Raw genomic sequence first — 24,006 nt, forward strand, 5'->3', positions numbered from 1 at the left:
TTTATTTCCAGAACATTGTACTTGACCTGACAAGTATACGAGCTCATATCTTGGAATGCTTTTCTCCAATCTTTTTGAAAACCTTGTTCTTCAAGAAAAATGTTTTGGTCTCAGAGTTATTACACAAAATTGAAATGCAAGCACCCTTCCATATACTAAAATAAGAAAATAAAGAAGAGTTTGCCATATATATTATATATAATATATAACATATAAATATATTTTATATATATACAAACGTGATTTTAAGCGCTTTGATGAGTGTCTCTCCCTTCTTTAAAAAAAATGGAGAAAATTTAAGGATACTTACAGGTATCCCATCCAAACCTGGGAATCCAGGAACACCGGTTGGACCCTAAAATCCCAGAAAATAAAATGAAGATATAAAAGCTACTAAATTATTAGATTAACAGGTTAATTTACTTAAAAACATTAATAATTAATAACTTGTTAAAAAAACCTTATCAGTCATTGTCATCTATTTTTACATTAAGGAGCTCAAATGCCAACATTTTGGAAATCAACCATTTGTGCTTTTCTTTTTGTACCTAGGAAGCCAACATGGCGATATTAGTTCAAAGAATACATTCAATACTCTATAACTGGAAATTCAACTTCTCAGACTCTATTTATCCTAGAGAAACAAACTCTTAAATGTAAACACAGGTAATTTACAGGACTGTTTTTGCACACTTGCATTACACGAACTTGGACTAGGATCTCAAATTCTCATCAACAGGGAATAAACTATAGTTTTATCCATATTATGGCATATCATAGAGTAAAGGAGTAAATTCAATCTACATGAATTGATAGGAAATGATCTCCAAGCCATATGGTTGAGTAAAAAAAAAGGCTCTGCATGATACATATAGCATCAGTTAGGTTGTTTTAAAAAGCCATAAAGAAAACCACTCCTTACTGGGTAAACTCATGTATTTAAGTGCCTAGAAAAGGTAAAGAAAGGCACGCTCCTCTGGAAAGGGGTTAGGAATGAGGACTGAATATCCAAGAGGAGTTTAGATTTGATTTTTCTAAGGTGCAGATAGGTACTACTCGTGATTATTAAAAAATCTGGCATAGCAATTCTGGTGAGGGTTTAATATGAATCTTTCACTTAAGAAGAGGCTTACCTTATCACCCTTGTCACCTGCTGCTCCAGGAAGGCCACTGTCACCTCTCATCCCTTTCTCTCCTGGAATTCCAATGGGTCCTGGTGGCCCCAGGGGTCCAATAGGACCCTGTGGCCCTGGTGGTCCTGGTTGGCCCTGAGAAGCAAGATTAAAAAGGCAGGGGGATGGATGACTCTTAAGTAATGTTTTCTAACAAAAAAATATGGTGACTTGGGTTTACAGAAGACTGGAAAATTAAAGATGGAGCAAACTCTAATAATAGAAGCACAAACGATCAATTAATTATAAAAAAAGAAAATGTTGCCTTTTTCAATCTGAATCAAAGCTGTACGATAAATGTGAATTACTGCATGTACACACACATCTATAAACTGATTATAGTTCTCTTACTATTTTCATTCTGTCACTGAAATTCATAAATCTTGAGCTGTTTAGTGCAGTAAGGAATTTTTAAAAATCAAGGTCTCACTAACCTTACGTAAGTGACACAAGGTAAGAGTGCGGAAAAAGTGCCAGATATTTTATTTACTTCAAATGGCTCATAATTTGTCTGCCCTTTTAGGGGGAAACATTTCTTTTTTAGCTGCTTTTATCTAATTTCTTATCCATAATTTGGAATCAGGCTCTCCATGTCACAGTATTTTTACGCAATCCAACTTTCTTTCCATGAATGAAAACATCACCTTTTATTTTAGGCAAAGAAGTTTCAGGAACTCAGTTCTCCCCCTAAACCCACATTGGGAACATCTCTGAGACAAAGATGAGGAACTCCTTGCTCCCTTTAAGCCTGTTCTCCGTTGCATTTAGATGCACTGTTGCAGTGAATGAATGTTCAGTTACGACAGGGAGTCTCACAGCTCTTTCTAGGAGTAGGAAGGTTGGTATGTCTCAGCATCAGTTTCTCTAACTTCCGGATGATCGTATCTAGCTGCCTCTTTGACATCTCCTTGAATACGATGGTACCCTCAGCTTAAAAAAATCCAAAATGGAACTTTTGATTTTACCCCCAAATTTGATTCTCTATCTACCCAGAATCCAGCCCCAGAATCCTGGGACTCATCCTGGATATTCCTCTTTCTACCACACCTACATTTAACCCATGATCGATTCCTAGCATTTCACTCCCGAAGTGGGTCTGAAACTCACCCACCCCACTGTCTGCCTTGCTGTGACCCTACAGGTCAGCATCAGTGAGACCGGTGTTCCAGGCTCCCAGATGGCTTTCCAGCTTCCTCTAACCCTCCTCCCTGCCTCTCTTCAAGTGACATTAAAACAGAAATCAGAGGGACTTCCCTGGTGGCACAGTGGTTAAGAGTCTGCCTGCCAATGCAGGGGACACGGGTTCGTGCCCCGGTCTGGGAAGATCCCACATGCCGCGGAGCAACTGGGCCCGTGAGCCACAACTACTGAGCCCGCACGCCTGGAGCTGGTGCTCTACAACAGGAGAGGCCACCGCAACGAGAAGCCCACGCACAGCAACGCAACTAGAGAAAGCCCGCGTGCAGCGGCTAAGACCCAATGCAGCCATAAATAAATAAATTTATTAAAAAAACAAAAAAAACAAATCAGATCATGGCATGGCCCTGCTTTTTAAACTTTCCTTGTCTTCCCACTACATGTAGAATAAACCTCGTGCTCCTCCCTTCCAGGCCTTACAGGGTGTGGCCCCAGATTCCCTTGCACCCCATGCTGTGCCCGCCCCACACTCACTAAGTCCCAGCCACGCTGCTCTTTTTGTCTTCGGGCCTCGGTGCGAGCATTCTCTCTAGATCTGCACATAACGTGGATCTCTCCTAAACTGCCACCAGTGAAGTAGGATCTCCAATTCAACCTCACCCCCATGAGTCTCCCTCAGGGTATCCTGTCCACTTCCTTCTTAGCACCTTAGCATTTCACATTTTTTAAATTATGTATTTGCCCATTAGTTTGTTGTCTGCTCTCTGACTAGACACTAGCATCATAAGGGCAGGGATATCTGCTCACCAGTTAAGTCTTCCATCTACCATCTACCGTGGCCTTTGGCTCAGGAATGAATGAATGAATGAGGGATAGACGTGGCAGTGACTATGCTCACAGGCTTAGTGGTCCAGCCTGACCACCCATCCGCTCCAGACACACTCTACGAGGGCCCTGTATGATCGGGAAAGTGATTTTTGAATGCTGCAAAAAGCTATTCTATCAAATGTAATCTTTATGACATACAGATTGATTTTACACATTCAAACTTGTTTACTTTTTATGAAATAATCAACTCATGGGAACAAGGAGGCTCTTCAAATGAATTTAAGAATCTAAAACCAGGGTTTCTAAATGATACTTCTAGCCTCAGCATTCAATCTCTGTCTATAATTTGATGTGAGCAGAAAGTATCTTAGATTCATATGTTTTTTTAAATAACTCGCTTTTGCATTCTTAAGATAATACTCTTAGATTAGGTAAAGAGAAGCTTCATAATGAGACGTTTATAACAAGGCTTTCGCCGATGCAGGGTGATCTGGTCACATGCCACCATGCCCTGTGGTGGCTAATGCGTCCAGCTGTGTTGTCTAACACGTGTCAAAATCCATGCTTTATTTCACTACAGTTTGAAAACACTCTGTATTCATCTGAAGTCAGGCTGTCATCTGCAATTATTTTATGCTTTTTAAAAATTTTTCCAAAGATTTAAGAAAAAATCATTTAATATCCCCTTTCCCGACCCAAACAACACAGATAACTGCATTCAAAGAGCAAGTAAGTCTTGATATGTGGAGAGAAAAGCTGAGTGGATTTCAGGAGATATCTGCTTAGAACTTTTAAACCTCTGGGCAATTTCAACCTTAGTGCTCAACTCTAACCGTGCACGGGACTCTGTATAAGAATGTAGGGCTATCCTTCGGGTGTATGGGGCCCAGAGAAAAATATGCTTTGGAGAGTCCCACCTACATAAAAATTTGAGTCACCTGAAATCAGTGTATCAGTGTCATTCTGGTGACCCAATCTCAGGAATTCCATGAACGAATAACAAAACCCCACAAGCGGGCAAGGGAGGCTGTCCTATTAGGCGGCCACCCTCTGGATACCAGGGCCCGGCCATGGGGCCCCAGCCCAGCCCAAGAGCATGAACCCCAGGGCTCCTCATGCGGTCAACTCCCACTGGATAAAGGGTCAGAGAGCATCCTGTCGAAACTACTTTTAAGCCCAAGATGGCGCCGCTGCTGCCTGGGTGCCACTTCAGCCAATTTATGTAACTTCTGTGCCCCTGTAAATGCTCCTTATAAGCAGAAATGGAATCCATCCAGGCAGCTAATTGCCAGACGCCAAGCCAACTTTGGGCTCTACGCGTACTTCCTTGTTCCTTATTCATTTCTATTTTTCTCTTCCTCGTTCCTTATTCTTTATCCTATAAAGGTTTCTCGATTTCTCCCCATTTTGCAGTTCTCCAGATCCTCGGGAACAGAGGCTGCCCACTTCATGAGGCGTTAAATAAAATTTGTTTGTATCACCTAAACTGTCTTGAGTTTTAACAACCTTAAAGGGAAGAAACAGATGCTGGGACCCATCGGTCCTGGTCCCCAGTGCGGCCCTGCCTGAGGCGGGGCCTGGGGTCAGGAGCCCTGCTTGTCCTGGTCTAAAGACAATAATGCAAGAATATTCACCACATCATCTTTGGTAATATCAAGAAAAACTGGAAATCCCATAAAAATCCCAAATGAAACTGATTGAATAAATTATGGTATCTTCATACAATGAAATACCGCACAGGCTGTCTTAGTCTGGGTGCCCCAGAAGCAAATTAGGACACAGCATCAATGCAAATGGTTTAATTGAGAATAAAGGAGACACGGTAAGAAGGAAACGGGATGAAGGAGCAGGGATGTGACACAGAGAAGGAAAGGCAGCCCATAAGGCTGTGCTATCAAGCCAGTTACCACCGTGGGTTACTGGAGCTTAACCCAGAGCAGAAACTCTGGGTGTCAAGGTAGAATACATACCTCAGAGTTATCCAGCCCGGGGTAAGGGAGTTAGGGTGTTTACCTCACTGGTGGAGGGCCACTGATGGTGGGTGGGAAGTATCTGCTCCTGGGGCTTTGAGAAAGCCCACAGACAAAGAGATGAAGAGACTGGCAGATGGAGACCCCCCCTTAACTCCCCCGCAAAACAGGAGCACTGAAGTAACAGGCCTCAGGGAAATGCACAGGGCCCAGACACTGAAGGATGAAGTAGGTCTCTCTGGATGGATATAGGACAGCCTTGTGGTGCTCATGAAGAAGAAACAGAGCGACTGAGCTCCAGGCTCTGCAGTCAGCGCCTGTGTGTGAAGCCCAGGCCCACACTTACTAGCTGTGGGACCTTGGGCACGTTTCTTAACCCCTCTGTTCCTCAGCTTCTTTATCTGTCAGTGGCTTGTGGACATAAAAAGAACAATGCATGTAAGGTGTGTAGCATAGTGCCTGCACAGTAATGCTAGCTATTGTTATCATACATGATTGTTATTATAAATAGTTCATTGTTAAGTGGGAAAAAAAAAGCCGTGCATCATATGATCCCACCGGTAGAGAAACAAATGGACATACATTTTCTTAACATATATGTTTGTAAATGAACATTTCTAGACGGATATACAAGAAATGGCACATTACCACATCTCAAGAGTGAGAAATGCAAACCAGGGCAATGATAAAGTCTGTTTTGTGAGCATCTTACCAACAGCAAATGTGACTTTTATAATAAAGATTAATTACGATTTCTTTCATCATTAAGTCATTGACCTTACTAACATTACTGACAAACTTTACCATCTGCCTAAATTTTATAAATCAAAATCATACTTTGTTTGTACTTTCCCTTCTCTTCATGCTTTTTCATCATCATTATAATAGCTACTATTTCTTGAGTATCCATAAAAATACTAAAAGCTCAGCATTTTCAAGGAAGCTTAAATGTATAAATATGTGTTACAGAAAAGACAACAATAATATATAAAGTCAATTCTATGGGCACAAACCATCTGGGGGCACTTTGAGGGCATATTACTTTTCTCTAGGTATTATACAATTTTTAAACTACAATCTAGAAGTAAGAATAAATAATGAATTCAGCTGACCTTTTCTACCGGTTTTAATCTTACTTGGTTTAGATTAATTACCATAAGTGAAAAGCTCCCATTTTTCCTAAATTAAAGGCTCAGGAAATAACTGCTTTTTCATTAAGTTTGGAAATTATCTTTGTGTCTTACATATAATTCACAGAGACTCCTAAATTATCTTTTGTGAATGCTGTACTTCACAATAACGTATTATTTTAAAACAACAAAATGCATGTTTGAACATAAAGGGTAACAGAGAGGACAGCCAATTCACTGGCTATAATTCTCTTTAATGTATTTCATTTTAGACACGTGATGCCGGATCCAGGGAGCTAATGGAACTTTGGGGAGAAAACAAAAAGGAGTGGAAATATTCAGCACTGGGGCAAGAATGATAAAACTCCATTCAACATAGAAATGTGTCCTGGTTTGAGAAAGTGCCATCTAAAACACTCACGAACAGAAGTACAACGAGGGATGGGAATTTGCATTATTAAATTCTTCCTTCCCCCCTTCCCCCTCCTCCCCCAGCCCTGATGGGTCACACTGACATCCCTGCCATTTCTCAACAAGCTCTGTTCTTTCACAGACTTCGGTGTCTTGTCCCTGAAGTGTCCCTCCCATGCCCTCCATGTCATCTCTCAATCCCCGACTGCCCCCCCGCCGAAAGACTCCAGTGATCTCCTGCCCTGGCCCCAAACCCTTCAGAATTAAATGCCTCTCCAAGCCACCTCTATAATAACACTTCTCACTGGCTCCTGTGATCACCTCTTTGTCTGTAAGTTCCCAGACCTACATCCACCGGACCGTGAGCTCCTGGAAGACAGAGTCTAGGTGCCCAAGGCCAAGATGTTAAGACAGGCAGAGAACAACAAATACTTAATAAAATAATGTTAATAAAATCTTAATAAAATAATTAATCTTAAAAATAATTAAAAATAGAATTAATAAACAATAATTAATAAAAATAATTTAAATCTTAATAAAATAATTAATAAATACTTAATAAAATAATAAAAATAAAATAATGTCAGATCCACCCACCCAACCCAAAGGAAGACTGTAAAGGAGGAAAAGGATCTGCTTTCTCCTGTCTCTAAACTGACATCCCTGGAAGTCTGGCTGAGAATAGCTATGCAGATCTGAGATGATTCCACGCTGGGGCGAGCAGAGCAAGTGGCCTTGAACACAGTAATGTCTGGTGTCTATTGTTGTTGAGATATGACACAGGTGGCCTCCATCTTCTTTTCAACCATGCTAAATGGCAAACACAACCCCTACCTTGAAAAGTGAAAAAACTAACAGAAAGCACTAAATGCCTACTTTTATACGGGGCAGACTGTGGTTTGTTTTCTATGCAGTGCTGTTTTTTCCTCTTAATAGGTATTTTATTACAGGATAAATGTAAAAAATACTCTAAACCTTGTAAAACAGTATTAAATCTGTCAGAAACCTGTTCACAGAAACTTCCCAAACACCAATCTTTGAAATAGTCATTGTTAGTTCACCCAATTTGAGTAAATAATTTATCCACAGTGATGGAGAGAACAATTCCACTTTCGTTATTTCATGTAAAAGAAGGAGTCAGTAAAAGAAAAAAAGACGATGTTTAAAAGTAAATAGTTGAGCTTACTAATTTATCAGACTACACCAGAATTAACTTCGGGATGAAGGGGCATACATAAATAGCAAGCCCAGAAAAGACATTTCTATAACTACAGAATCATTAAATAATCACAGGAATTTTGCATCTTTAAAATAAAAAATTTTAAAGAAATAGTCCACTCCTACCCATGCACCCTCCACCCACGACAGGCAATGGACCACTGCACTGAAGTCACTGTAGCAAAAAGAAAAAATGCCCAGGGGAATGGCTGGCTTCCAGATGCGGGATCTCTGAATTTCTTTTTTTTTTTTTTTACATGGAATTGCCTCTGTGGTTTCCGACTTTCTGTGAGAGACAATGAAGTCAGAAAACGGATTCACTAAATCCAGAAATGCCAATCGGCTTGACACCTGAGGAAGCTCTGGCATGCCATGGGAAGCCACCAGGCCATCGTCTTCTACCCAAAGGCCAGGCTGACACCGTGTCATCAGACCTGTTATACGCGCCTCCCCACTGTGGCTACAGGTGCACTGGGCTCTCGGGCCAGCTGTACAAATAAAGGATGGAGGCAATCGGAGTGGACATGGAATCCTACACCTGGCTCTCTGAAGCCGGAACATTCCTTTAGGATTCTGTCTTGTTAATCGTCTGTATCAGGCACGTTTCTGGAGCTGGGCTAAGATCAAACTATTTTTATTTCACAACACTTGGTAGATGAGACCAACAGATAAGAGGATATGTACATTTTTAAAATGCAAATCTCCACAACAGTCTTTTGGGCTGCCACGGATCTGCTTGCCTCCAGGGCCCAAACCCTATGGGGAATGACAAAAATCTAAGAAATCCTTTGTCATTTTAGCAGTATGAGGATTGAGAGAAATAGCTACAGATATACAATGACAAATGCATGTACAAACACACTTTTTGTGCTACTTCTTGCTCTTTTTTAACCAGAGAATCAGTGCAAGGAAGTATAAATGAATGAATGAATGGATGAACAAATGAGTAAGAAAGATGCTTTTATTATACTAGTTACACATAAATTTCCAAATTAACCTTGGTCAATAAGATCATGACATTGATCATCAAAAGTGTCGCAGGAAGGGGAAGGTATTTCTTTATTAAGCTTGGTTATGCGCCTCCCAGTGTCCATACCCTTCCTCACTTAAACCAACCAGCAACACTGAGATTTTTATCCCTGTAGAAATGAGGAAAGCCTAGGGGGGTCTAGCTTACTCAAACTGAGGTGCCTAGTGAGCTTGGGTTCATACCTGGATCAGTCAGTTTCTCTCCAAACCTTACCTCCTTCCATGGCGTCATCCTGGCACCATGGAGGGTCCCTGCACTAAACCACACTAACGCTCTGCCTACCATGACATTTCAACTGCTTCCAGCCTTATCTTATTTGTAAACATTTTAAACACTTTATCTTGATGTATTTTATTTTCTCTTATGAAGTTTTTTTTGGGGGGGAAACAATAGTATTCATCAAATGAGTTACCTCCATTTTTGTGGTTCTCAAATCTAACTTTCTAGTCCCATCCTCTATCTCTGTTTTCTAGAAACTTCCTTGAATCTTCTTCCCTGTAAATTTACACTCATCATATCAGAGGTGAGCTCATCCCAGACTAGTTTCCCTGCCTTTTTTTTCCCTGACTCAGCAGATGGCAACTTGGTTCCTTCCATCATTTAAACTTCCCATGCAGCTGTCAGCTTTGGTGATCCCCCTTTCCCTCCTTATCCATTCCGTCCCAAGACCAAGCCTATCACATCTTTCTTTGAATTAAGTCTCAGGTGTCTGTCTTTCTTTCATCCCACCGTGGAGACCCTGGGTCGTGGTCTGGTCATCTCAGGTGGGGGACACAAGCACCAGCCTCCCCAGCTTCTCTAACTCCAGTCTCCTCCCCATTTCCACATGTAACTGTCAACTGACCTTCAGTCTTCCCTTTGCTGTGTTATTGCTTCCATCAACACCTGCAATGAGCACAGTCTACCTTCCTCCACCCCAGCCAACCCTAGTCCCTGTGTGTCCACACCTACACCCTCTGCTCCAATTACACTTGCGCCTTCTGTTTGCCTGAGGCAATAGCAGCCTTTGTCCATCTGTAGCTCAAATTCAACCTTCCTCCAACCAAAACTATGATGACAGCAATGATGAAAATGATGATGACGATGTTAGCGTACCCTTCACTGAGCACTTACTCCATTCTGGGCACTGACACAGCACTGTGCATTCTTCTCATGGAATCCTTACATCCTTAAAGCAAAAAGTCATCCTGTATCTACTTTTTCATTCTGAAATGAGGAAGTTGAGTCTCAGAGAGATGAAGCAAGTGACCCAAGGCCACTTGGCTACCACCTGGGCAAGCAGAGTCATACATGCTTCCCTTTTCACCCTAGTCCTTATTAATCTCACTCTGGTACAAACTCTCATGTCCACCCTCAAACAATTAACATAATACCTAAATAGGCTCAGCATCTCTTTTCCATTATTGTTTTGGGCATGTAACTTTCATATCTGCTTGGGGTGATGTCGTCCAGTAAGATTTTTGAGGCCAGGAATCCGTGTAAATTTTTATTACCACCTCAGCACCTTGGCTACTGCCTTACACAGTATAAATTCTAAACATATACTCATGGCCTTTTATTATTAAAATCAACAAAGAAGCCTTCGGCAGCACCCCTCTGCCTTTTTAACACTTGACTGAAATTCAACCGTTCAGCCCCGAGGTGGCGCTATAACATCGCTTAAACCCTCAAACGGGAATCAATGCGCAGCTAAAGAGCTGGTGCCTCCAGGGTCCTCCTGTATCACAGATGTAAGGACTGCTGGAGATCTAGAAGGATCATAAAATAAATAACAAAAAGGTTTTACTCAAAGAGTAGACAATCCAAGGAGACCGGACTGCAATGGCAGAGTATTTTCTTGTACCTTAAGTTCACCTCACTCAATGAGGGCATAAATTTGTCAGTTTAGCCTGTAGTAACGCTGACTCAGGATCTTCAGCTGTGTGTGTTTTTTTTTTAATGGATGTAAAATGAATACTATTTTTTTTCATAAACACAAGCAGGACAATAAGGTGGTCTTCCAAACCAGTCAGGTAAAACTCACTTATTAATGTCTTTTTATTTAATTAATAAGCTATATTTTCTGTATCTTTTTTTTTCTTCCAGGTTCTTTTTTTTTTTTTTTGGCCATGCCACACGGCTTGTACGATTTTAATTCCCTGACCAGGGACTGAACCGGCCCTCAGAAGTGAAAGCGTGGAGCCCTAACCACTGGATCACCAGGAAATTCCCTATGCTGTACATCTTAAACTTATACAGTGGTGTATCAATTATATCTCAGTAAAACAGTGGGAATTCCTCAGTCCCAGGTTCGATCCCTGGTCGGGGAACTAAGATCCTGCAAGCCGCATGGTGCTGCAAACAAACAAACAAAAAAGATAAAAAAGACGTACAGCGTAATGAATCACAGTAAGTGGAGTGAACATCCATCATCTCCTATGACATAGATACAAAACGTAAGAAAAAGATCAGCTGTTTTCTTAAGAGGCAGCTTGGTGCAGTGGGAAAAAAAAACACTGCACTGAGAACTAGAAGACACGGCTTTGCCACCGATCAATAAATAAGGTCCCCCACCTACTGTATAGCACAGGGAACTATATTCAATATCTTGCGATAGTCTAAAATGGAAGATAATCTTAAAAAGAACGTGTGTGGGGGGTGTGTGTGTGTGTGTATAAAACTGAATCACTTTGCTGTACACCTGAAACATTGTAAATCAACCATATTTCAATAAAAAAAATAAGGCCACCCCTTGAGCCAGGTCATGGAAGAGTGGTTTTCCCATTTTTAGAAACAGCGTTTACCATCAGCCCAGCATCGCCCACCTGCTGTGGGAACGGAACAGGCAGCGCTGAGAGCCCCTGGTCAGCACCTGAGAAGCTTGAACCCAGGCGTCTCTCCCTCCCTCTTCCTTGCTCTGCTCTCCCGGTGTCCCTGCCCCTGGCCCTGGCCCTGTTTTCCCCTGCCTGTGTCTCCCGTGCTGGCTCCCCTTCCTCTGGGGGCAGGCGGGCTGGGTGGGATTGCCCCTGCAACTCCACTGGGCCGCCCTCCCCTCTTTCTCGCTTTCTCTATGGGGTCAATGACATCCAACTCTGAGCACCCCCTCTATTTCCCTCGCTCACCCGGACGCCCTTCAGGAGCCCCGGCCACACGTCCACATGCAAAGCTGGACTCAGGACCATCCCCCAAAACGTGCTCCTCGGCCACAGGCCGCCACCCACACAGCTGCTCTCACGCCCCTGGGCGTCCTGGGCGCCTCTAACCCTAACCCCCGACCACCCCGCATGGCGCCTCCTTCTCCCGACCAGTCTGCCTCCCAAACATTCCGACACCCATCCTCTCCCCCACCCCGCCCACGCTCACGCTCACGTCCACGCCCACGCCCTTGCTAAGGCACCGTGACCTCCACCGGGGCAGCGACAGCGGCCTCCTGACATCCTTCCTAAGGTTGCTCCCACCCCGCACCACCATCACTGTATTCTCCAAAGAGCTTCCAGAACGATCTTCTTATAACGCAAATTCAACCTGTTTCTACTCTTCCCAAAATCTTTCGAATCCTCTGCTTATTCTTCAGGATTAACTGTATCTCTGCTTTTTCAACTGCATCCCTTACCTCTTGCTCCCTCACCTGCAGGATCAAACTTTTCCGGTCACCTTTTGGTCCACCAAACATACCACCCCATCTCCTTCTCAATTCAGGGCCTCAGTAGGGGCTGTTCTCTCTGCCCAAACACTTGCAGTGGTTTGGAGGGTGGCCACAAAAAGATATGTCCACGCCCTAACCCCAGAACCCGTGCATATCACCTTAGGTGGCAAACGATGTGGTAAAGTTAAGGATTTTGAGACGAGGATTTTGTCCTGCGTTATCTAGGTATAAATGCCATTATATGTATCCTTATAAGACGTGGAGGGACATGGAGGAAGATTTGAAACAGACACACAGAGAAGCTGATGTGAAGACGGAAGCAGAGATGAGAGTGATGCAGCCACAAGCCAAGGAACTCCAGCAGCACCAGAGGCTGGAAGAGGCAGGGAATGGGGGTCTCCCCTATTGCCTATGGAGAGCGTATGGCAATGGTGACACCCTGTTGGTGGACTTCTGGCCTCTAGAACTTGTGAGAAAATAAATTTCTGTTGTCTAAAGCCACCAGATAGATATGTGGTCATTATTACAGCAGCCCTAGGAATGAATACACCGTGCTTCCACCAGGCCACTGCTAGTTGACCGCCAGTTCCACCAGGTCCAAGCTTCCCCGGCACTGCCTACCACACACACAGGCTCCAGTGCAAAATCAAGGTAGGGCACCAAATATCCACCTGGGGAGGGCACCAGGATCTTCGTCTGTCCTCTTCCCTGATGCATCCCGAGCACCTAGACCACCCCACGCCTGGCACTCATCAGGCACCCAGAAATAACGGCTGGGAGGTGAATCTGTCTCTCCTGTTGGAACCCGAGCTCCAGGCCACAGGGACTGTCCTCTTTATCCCCGAGGCCTCACAGCCTCGTCAGATGCCTGGCACACGGTGAATGCTCAACGGCTGTTTGCTGAATGAATGAATGTTTATTTGCTGAGTGAACTGCAAGTTCATGTATGTATGACAGAGGAGTGGCAAAAGAGCACCTTGGAGACATATGTTTCCCTGGGGATTTCTTGGCAACTTATTGAAAATGGTATTTGAAAGGAGAAGTACACTTTTCTTTCCTAAAAACTCTGTAATTCAGCATTTCAACTAGTTTAGTCGGAGGCTACCTTTGCACTAGAGAGGTATTCTCAGAATTACAAACACCACTCCCTGTGTTCCTGCGTGGAATACGCCCTGCTTTGAGATGCACCTTATTTCTCACCAACAACAAAGGCTGACTCCACTTTGGTAATGACCTTGATCCTCTCAAGTTCAGCCTAGCCCCACATTTGCTGAGCTCTGCGCCCGCCTGGCCACGGTCCACACTGGGTCGCAGAGCTCAGCAATCATCGTTGCTATGGGATTGAACTCCACACAGGAGACCAAGGGTTCAGGCTGCAAATCACTGCCCGTTTAATGAGGTGACTGACTGGGGCAGAGATGCCAAAATCTACCTTCAGACATCCTCTGCAACCAGGATTCCTCAGTGAGGTTTTGTACACTTGACCTGGCAAGTTATTTAATGAAAGTAGCAGGCAGATATGAGCTTGCTTTCTCTCCTTTTTCAAGCACAAACGCTGGATCTAAAGAGACAGATTGTCAAGCACGCTGAAAGCCATGTTAATTAGTTGGAGTTATTCCTCTGCATAGATATCAGCTATTAGTGACAGCTAATAGGCCAAATAATATAAAGTGATAGGCATATATCCCCCCTCTACCCCCGCAGGTCTCCCATACCCTGTTCAGAAATACTTCCTCATGCACTGACATAAAAGATTCACTCTTTCAACTTCTGCAAGTTTTCCATTCTTCAAAATTTAAGCTTCATATTCATGACAAGGAGAACACTTTAACAAGCTAAACCAGTTACAAGCTGGCACGTGGCAGGTTGAATTCTACCAGGAAATTTGTTTAATTGTTAGGCACTATGTTTGTTTGTTTGTTTAATTCTGAATTCTGATGCCTTTACATGACAAGCACCCTGCTCTGCTCCTCATATAGTCCCCAAGGCTGAGGCCCCTTCCCAGGGCCCCTCACTCAGGTCACCTGCTGTCCCCTGAAGGCCGCTGAGTGTGTCAGCATCTATCAGAGAATTCTCCAGTAGAGACACAATGAGCTAGGGAGTTGGCGCTTGGAGGAGAAAGAAGCAGCAAGAAAAAGAAGAAATCAAAACCAAAACACGAAGGGGTGGTGACAGACCAAATCTGCCAACTTCTCTGCTGTCACTGGAACTTGCTTCTATCAAAATGTAATATAATTGACTTAACGCAAACTTTGGGACATGAAAATAATTGCTCTGAACCATTTATCAGGCTACAGTTAGAGAGTGTACCAGAACGCAGCTGTGTGAGTGATAAAGAGGTTGAATTCTAGAACTTTGTGTGCAAAAAATGTAATGATATGAAAAATGTTAACAACAGTTAAAACTACCCAAGGAAATTCCATTTTTATAATGGAATGCAAGCTCTTAGGAGTGTGAGGGACAAGTGAATGAAATTGCAGGAAAGATACTTGTATATACTTTAGTGATTTAAAAGTCCCAAAGGAAAGACTGGTTTGCTGATGTGTGATTTTGGTTTTCAAACCAAAAAAAACTAAGACAGGCCTTGAGTTTTAAGCCATTTGACCTTCTTGTGTATAAAGCTACCAAACTGTAAAGTTCTATTGACTTAACAGTTACTAGACGCCCTTGAATGGAAAACAATACAAATATACTTTATTCTGGAAAAAAGTACAGAAGGTGTCTTTATTATCAAACTAGTTACTAAAGCAGAACTTACAAAAGGTCCCATCCTAGTCTATGAAGACATGTCATTTTCCCTACAAGAAGACCTCCATCAAAGAAACAGAGATTCTTCCCTTGAAACAGATACAGAATAATTTAAAATCCTGCCCAAGTCCACCTCATTCATATCCTTAAAGAGGGACCATAATGATGCTTGGGTAAACGTTAGGCAGAGTCACGAAGTATTCTGGAAGCCAGTAAATCGCTGTCACATGTGAAAAGTCGTGCCACACGTCACAGAACCACAGGGTGTTAGGGCTGGGAGGGACAGGACCAGCCCTCCAGCACAAACCCTTATTTCCCAGGTGAGGGCTCTGAAAACCAGAAAGACCAAAGGGGTGATCCCCAGTGTCCCACACTGAGAATGCAGGATGCTACTGAACCTTTAAAAGATCTGAGTACAGCAACGGTCATGCTCCTTTCTGTGGCTCGAAGTGCTTATTTCTGGCCCTACCTGAAATTCCAAGAAAATCTGAACTCTGTGAGATGGTCACTTACTACCAGGTTTACATGTTGTGTGTGGGAAAAAAAGACGCGGGAGGGAGAGACTTACCACTAATTCCGTTCCCGTTTCCCTTGGACTTGGTGGGTGTCCCCACATACATGCTGCATGTGGCCACCAGCTCAGGCTCCCAAATCCTGTCCAGGCTGAGCTCTGAATTTTAAGTTACTGATTTATGTGTATTTATTAACTACCTGTTAGGTGCCATCTGCTGTGATCACCTCAAAGAAATACCAAAAAAGGACCCCCATCTCTCAAAGAGGAGAAACAAACATAGGCAACTTCTATTTCTAGAGCATCCACGATGGGCCGGGAGCCAGCATAAACATTTCGCACATGTCCACACAGCCCCCTTTAAGGAGCACGGGCTGACAATCTAATCAAGAGGGTCAGACAGAGCCACACTCGAACCCAAGCAGAGGTCAGGGTATGAGAAGCATCACGGAAGGGAAGCAGGTTCACACGGGGGGACCCATCCACACCAGCTGGGACAGGCAGGAGGCCTTATGGGGGCAGCGTCTCTTCTGAGCTCCTTTGAGGAGGGCTCAAGATGGAGGCCGAGTGGAAGTGGGAAGGCTTTCCAGAAAAGGGTAGAGGTGGTGTGTCAAAAAATTAATAAATATTGAGTGATTGCTTCCTCGTAGTGAATCCATGGATGATTTATGTTGTGCCTTCTAGTTTTCCAGTATTATCTAAATGGTCTATAATAAGCATACATGAATATTACAATAAAAACTACTATAATTATTCTTCTAAAAAAATAAAAAGGTAGAGGAGTGGGAATATTTAGATTATGTTCAAGGGAGAGTGAGTGGCCCAGCTGATGCAGCAGGAGATGGTCCAACGGGAGGTCACAGTGATTACTGATGAGAACACATGTTGAGGCTGGGCTGTGAGCCTCCAGCGGTACAGCGGTGAGATGAGGGAGCCCCCCCTTGGCACCTGCCCTTTGATGCATCCCAACTCCCCCTCAAACCCCAGCTTCCATCTCCAGTTGAAACCCTCACCCAGCCTGGCACCCAACCCTCGCTGCAGACACAGCAGTTTTGATTTGGGGCTGAACAAACCACTCACTCAGCCATTCGACCACACGAGAGGAATCATTTCCTTCTTAGGAAGGCCTGGCTGTTCCACACACGGGCTATGCCGCCTCGGGCAGAGCCTCAACCCTCGGAATTCGGTACGTTCCTGTCTTTATAGTGCACCTTGAGCTGTCACGGCGGCTCGAGAGATGATGTGCGAGTCGGCTGGTCGCCTCCAAACCACCTGCCGGGTATGCACAAGCCACGTTCCCAAATTCCTAGCTGGAAAACATCACCAGCGACCTGTGCTGTCACAAAGGACCCGTCTGTGCCGGGAAGAGCAGAGGTTGGCGGTGCTCCGCACACAGCTCTCCCTGACCACCCAGAAGCAGGGACGCAGACAGCGGGGCGGGGCGCAGCCCACCCCCGTGAGCCCTCCTGACCCACGGCGCTGAAGACTGTGTGAAGGGAGAGACAGAGCATCCTCTACACGTGCAAATGCTTACGATGGTTTTAGGGCCCAAGGACACAGAAGACAAAGCGCCAGGCAGGTAAATAGGAGAAAACTGGGCAGAGGAAACTGGGGCTTGGGCAGATTCAAGCCACCACGAGGGCTCCCAAAAGTTAGGGCTAAAACTGGTGTTTGAACCTGATTGTAATCCTCTTCTCATTGATCACGGGGCAAACTCGGGGGCTGAGACCAAATACCAGGAGGTGGTTCCTGCCTCTTCCACATACTAGCAAGTGATTTAAAATTCTTGTAAATCCAGATTCCTTGTACTGACCAATGGAAATATTGGTAATAATCCTACTGGCCTCAGAGAGTTGCTGTAGGATTAAAGCAGGGTTTCTCAACCTCGGCACTACTGGCATTTGAGGATGGCTAGTTCTTTCAGTTCTTTCATGTGGGGCCGTCCTGTGCATTGTAGATATTGAAGAGCATCCATGGCTGTGACTCACTAGAACCAGTAGCACCCCCTCCATCCAGCTGTGACAGCAAAAAAAAAAAAATGTCTCGACATCATTAAATCAGAGGACCACACCTAGCCGGCTTCATCAAAACAACTTCATGAAAACAACTGTCCCTCTTTGTTTTGTGGTGTCCCCATCCCATTCCTGCCACGGAGCTGATCACTACATTTTTCTTGGGCCTCAAGCTCAAAGGGTCTTAAAATCTTGGCACGTTTATAGGGACAACCTCACACAAACGCCAGGCTTTTTTCCTGAGTATTGTGTCCATTGACATGAAAAAAGCTAAAGCACTTCTGCTCTTTTTTAGGGTCCTAACTTTGTTTCCTGGAAATGCAGTTTTTAAATTGTATCATGAAAGTGGCTGGGAAAAGCTCGAGATAAATTCTGATCACCAAAATTTTATTGAAGAAGAAACAAATCCATTTAAGTAGAAAGCGATCTGCCATAACTTCAGCTCAACAAGGTAGCTGCTTACAGCAAGAACACAACGAAGGACCTGCACATGTGTCACACAACTCGTGTGACGATAAAGCAATGCTGTGGGAGAAAAAATGGTCCTTTCTCTCAGAAAGGTAACATTTCACCTCCTTGTTGACTCATCTTGACTGATTTGTGTTTTTTGAGTGTCACACACAGCCCTGTGGGATCGATTTGGACATGTTTCAAAACGATCGCTGATCTGACTCAAAAACTGTCCAAAACTTCTGAAACATACTCTTTTCTTGGAAGATTGTGGAAGTATTTTTAATCAAGAGGATGGTTTGATCTAATACTCCAGCACAGATGAGTTAGTGCCTGCCAACTGCTGCGGTCAGAATATATGAGAGAGGTTCATAAATAAATGTGTAAGAGACCCTATATACCGTAAGGGTTACTGTGCATCTCCGGGCAGAGAATCGGGTGTAGTCATCAAGAGCACCGTCCTGGGTGGACTTAATTGCTCTGTGCTGAAGTCTTCGACACTGCACAGATGGTACCATAAGATGGGAAGAGAGTTGTTGTGTGGGATCAGTGAGCTAAAGCATTTTGAGCACATAGGACAGTGCCTGGCACATAAGAAGCACTTGATAAATGCAGCTCTCACTTCGATTACGGAACACTATTCCACGGGACTTTAATAGGTGCTGTCCAAAACAGAGTCATGTGGTCAAATGTCTGGAAACACTACTTTAAACAAAGTTAAGTAGGTTGTTTTTCTTTTTAACACACTGCAGAATTTCTCAGACAGAGCCTTTAAAATGTTGATATACAACACGAATATCAATAATGGCGACCCGGCATGGACCATTGGCACCAGGATCCTTTCTGTACAAGGTGATTCTACAAAATTTTAAGTGAACAAAACATTATTGCTGAGAGTGGGTAGAACGTTGGACGGAAGATTTCTAGAACGTATTCATCTTGCGTAACTGAAGCTTTATGCCCTTTGATTAGTAATTTCCCGTTTCCCACTCCCATTTCCCATGCTGATTTTTATATCACTTACCCGAGACCCCTTTTCAGGAAAGCACTGGCAAAGAGAGCAATCTCTTCCCCCGCAGGGACCAATAAACTTCTTTCCACCCTAGAAAGTGAATAATCTGCTTTAGTTTACCTCGATGGGTACATGGTATATACCTTATAACAAGCACTGTTGGTTTATCTAACTCATGAGAATGTCACAGTATAATTTTACCTCTGAAACTGTGAAAAGACTAATATTGATATATAAAAAGGCAAAAAACTTACATTGTGGCTTGATAATAAAAGAGTTGATGGTTATGTGAACAGGATAAAAGTTTATGTGAGCCAGGATTAAAAAAAAACTTCTGAAGCTACTCTGCTTTAATCGGAATCTTCTGCAATCTCTCTCTCCGTAAGATTTCGTTTACCAAGTTGTGAACAATCTTAGAATGTTAACTATGTAGTTGTGTACACAATCAGACACCACAGTGGTGTCAAGTTTAAATTATAAGCTTTGCTTTTTTTCAATAAGACCCTCTTACTTTACCTCCAAGATCAGCTAGGGTATGTGTCCCACAGGGAGGCCCTCCTGGGTCAGAACTGCAGTCATAGCCTTGGACTCGGATTAAACTTATTCTTCCTACAATTTGCCAATACTCCAAGATGGCTCCCTCTAATGTGTGTCTCAACCAGAAAGCTCTTGGACTTGAATAATTTGAGCACTTTCCCCACTTTTAGCTAGCTTTTCTTCAACTCTCTTTAGAGAACGACCCCACAGTCGCATCTTGTCTTAACTTTAACACACACACACGCACACGCACGCACGCCCCGTGGGAAGAATCAGCCCCTTTTTCTCACAAATTCTGTGTATATGGTGAGTCATCAGTCACTTCAATACAGCAGTCCCAGGGGAACTGTTTCCATAAGTAGATCCTTAACGACAGCCAGCATCATGCACCTGCAGTGAAATGCACTGAGCATTTGTTCACAGACAGGGGTGCATGTTGAGAGGGAGGATGTGGTAAAGCAGCTCTCGGTGCCAGGAGTCGAAGGTGTGGACAGGACCACATGCTTCTATAACCGATAGCTCTCTTAAAACTAACAACACTGTAGACTTTAGCCTTTAGACCAACATATAACAGGGAAACATAAAACAACTGAACCAATATGTACAGTTCTGATAGAAGATATATATACATAAATATACAAACATACTTATGTACATAAATATACATGATATACATATGTACACATGAAATACACAAATGTATACATACGAATGTATATGTGATGGGAGGGAAAGGAGTCTACGCAGCATTCATTTCTCTTTTCAATCATACAATTAAGACCTCTTTTTTCTTGAAAAGTATGTGCAGACACAATAAAAAATCTTTAACTTAAGCATTAATAAAAAGGACATCTTTATAAACATAATGCTTATGGGTCATTAAAAGTATATAAAAATTCGAACCTTGACAAGAGCCAAGCAATTAGATAATTTCAGTTTACAAAAATGTATTTGAAGTTTCAGAAACATATGCCTCTCGAATTTTGAGGAACCCTGTTATCTATAAATGCAGAAACAATAAGTTCAAAACCCTGATTAGGTAAAAACAATTTTTTAAATGCTCAGGGCCAGGTCAGGACAGCATGAAAGCACTTAAAATAACTAGGCTGAACACTTGGGTTCATTTAAGGTTGGGATTCATTACTATGTGTTCAGTGAAATATCAAAATAACCAGAGAAAAAAGAAGGTCAGTTGATTAGATGGCTTGAAAATAAAGGCAAGTTTGTTTTTTTTTAACTTAATTGTGCCAAGCATCATTGAGATGTTTGTAGCAAAATTAAATTTCAGACAAGAATCAGTTTAAAGTAGATTAGCAGAATTCTAATAAAGGAACACATGTAAAGCTTTGACTTGGACCAATAAAAGAAAAAAGCGAGGTGATTTTAGTCCCTACAAAGTTCTTCTACATCAGACATATCCCCAAAAACATCACTTTAAAGGGGGGGGGGGCATTTATAGAGGAAGAAACTGCACCTCAGAAACAGATTGTATAATCCCATTAAAAAGAGATCAAGACAATATCTCAGACAAGTCAACATCCAAAATATAAACCACATTCACTGGGAATACAGTGGCATTCTCAAAAACCAGTGTCATTCTTCTTCAAAGAGAAGAAAAGTCACTATTTTATCTCAGATATTTTTAAACAAATACTTGTTGCATAGAAAGTTAAAGAAAATATTTTACTAACTTCCAGATTAGTAATCAGTCTTGCATTTTTTACTTTTATTGGGTTTTTTTGGCAAAACAAATAACATATGCACATGATAATTCAAACAGTACAAAATAGTGTAATGGAAAAAAGACATTTTATCTTCCAACTCTGGCCCCCGGCTCCCTCCCCTAAAGGTAATCGCTCTCTTCAAACCCATGTCTGGGCATTTATGAGCATATTTACACAATGATCACACACACACACACACACACACACACACACACTTTTGGTGATTTTTGTCCTTGTTTTATTTTTACCCAAATGGTATATTTCTTTGTACCTTGCTTTTCTCACTTAATCATTCTGAATTAATACATACGACTATCCACCAAACAAAGTACTATTTAATCAGTCCTTATTGATGGTCATTTCATTATCTCCCTTTTTTGCTATCAAACACTACCTTTAAACTAATATTCTTGTGCATATACCTTTATGCATAAGTCAGAATAAATATGTATGATAAATTCCAAAAAGGGAAACTGCTATGTCAACAGGCATGTGCATTTAAAATCCTGATAGATAATGCCAAATTGCCTTTAATAGAGATTGCATCAATTTATTTCTCTACCTTTAAAACCCACCTACAGTATAGCCACTCTCTGTGTGAAATCTCTAGAATCTTCGCATACCAGAATTTGGTAGGAAGGTCCAGGATAGAATAATCTTTGGTTCAGGAGTTATATGCACTTATATAAGACATAAGTAACAAAGGAAGTAAAATTTAGTGCTCTGTAGACTTTTGTAATAGAAAAAAAAGAATGTAATACAAAAGAAACTTAGAAAAGTCAGATAAGAGAAAAAATAATTCACACACAAATATTTCAGTATGTTTCTGTTCATTATTTGAGGTGATTCTCTGAAATGCCTGTGAACTAAGTTGGGCAAATTTTATCATGCCCACTTCCCACAGGAGAAAACTGAGTCTTGAATAGGTTAAGAGATGAATCAATGGCAAAGCCAAAAACCTAGGGCATCCTATTCTTTAATGCATGTGCTTTTGCTCCTGACTACAAGGGAAAGGAGAACGCATGGCAACTTTCTATTTTGATTCACTCTGCAAAGACCTATGATAACTTGAAATCACCGAAGTTGGATCGGGTGGATCCAAGCTAGCGGACGGATAGACAGACGTGTGTTCACTAGCGTGATTTAAACCAGTCTGGCTTTCTCAAGATGAACCTGACTAAAGGCTGCCTCTAGTAGGACTTCCTAGAAATGTCTGAAGTTGGGTTTAATAACTTAGATACTCTAGAGAGGAGGCAGAAGAAAGAGGGCTTATTACGGAATGTTCTAGGCTTATCCTTCTCCAGAATTAAAACGTTCAAATTTAATCTTATACTTCTTGATTTAATCTTGTAATGGCCCGGCTGCTTCCTGCCCACTCTGAAAAAAGTTTTGAAGAAAGGGTTATATTATAAAACAAAAAAAAATCTCTAATATCTATGCAATTTGGTAATCAGTCTTAACTGTAGAATATAAAAGAAACCTTACAGTTGAAACCAACACTTCATTTTTACAGATGAGAGAATAATCCCAGAGAGTGAATTGTTTAAAAGTATAATAAAGAAAGAAGAATGAACAAAACCCAAAGGTTTTCATCATAAAGGAAGGAAATAAATCACAAAGATCAGAGCAGAAATAAATGAAATAGAGACTAGAACACAAGAGAAAAGATCAATGAAACTAAAAGCTCATTCTCTGTAAAGGTAAACAAAATTGATAAACCTTTAGCCAGACTCATCAAGAAAAAAAGGAGAGGGATCAAATCAATAAATCAGAAATGAAAAAGGAGAAGTTACAACTGACACTGCAGAAATACAAAGGATCATAAGAGACTACTACAAGCAACTATATGCCAATAAAATGGACAATCTATAAGAAATGAACAAATTCTTAGAAAGGTACAATCTGCCAAGACTGAACCAGGAAGAAATAGAAAATATGAACAGACTAATTACAAGTACTGAAATTGCATGTGTGATTTAAAAACTCCCAACAAACAGAAGTCCAGGACCAGATGGCTTCACAGGCCAATTCTACCAAACATTTAGAGACGAGCTGACACTTAACTTTCTGAAACTATTCCAAAAAATTGTAGAGGAAGGAACACTTCTGAACTCATTCTATAAGGTCACCATCACCCTGATACCAAAACCAGACAAAGATATCACAAAACAAGAAAATTATAGGACAATATCACTGATGAACACAGAGGCAAAAATCCTCAACAAAATACCAGCAAACCAACTCCAACAATACATTAAAAGGATCATATACCATGATCAAGTGGGATTTATTCCAGGGATGCAAGGATTTTTCAATATCTGCAAATGTGATATACCACATTTACAAACTGAAGAATAAAAATCATATGATCATCTCAATAGAGGCAGAAAAAGCCTTTGATAAAATTCAACAACGATTTATGATAAAAAAAAAACTCTATAGAAAGTGGGCATAGAGGGAACATACCTCAACGTAATAAAGGTCACATATG

General features: G+C 42.1%; 1 protein-coding gene across 1 annotated transcript in view; it reads right to left on the reverse strand.

The window, feature by feature from the left end:
- The window catches only part of COL4A4 (collagen type IV alpha 4 chain), a 131,033-nt gene that overhangs the window by 88,890 nt on the left and 18,137 nt on the right, over positions 1-24,006 (reverse strand). Inside the window, exons 3-5 of the mRNA XM_065880183.1 lie at positions 19,267-19,344; positions 1,134-1,268; positions 311-355 (exon numbers count right to left, since the gene is read on the reverse strand). Of these exons, the coding sequence (XP_065736255.1) occupies positions 311-355; positions 1,134-1,268; positions 19,267-19,344 (258 nt within the window). The remainder of the gene's footprint in view (positions 1-310; positions 356-1,133; positions 1,269-19,266; positions 19,345-24,006) is intronic.

The sequence above is a fragment of the Phocoena phocoena genome, chromosome 7 (assembly GCF_963924675.1).
Source record: "Phocoena phocoena chromosome 7, mPhoPho1.1, whole genome shotgun sequence".
NCBI classification, from domain to species: Eukaryota; Metazoa; Chordata; class Mammalia; order Artiodactyla; family Phocoenidae; genus Phocoena; species Phocoena phocoena.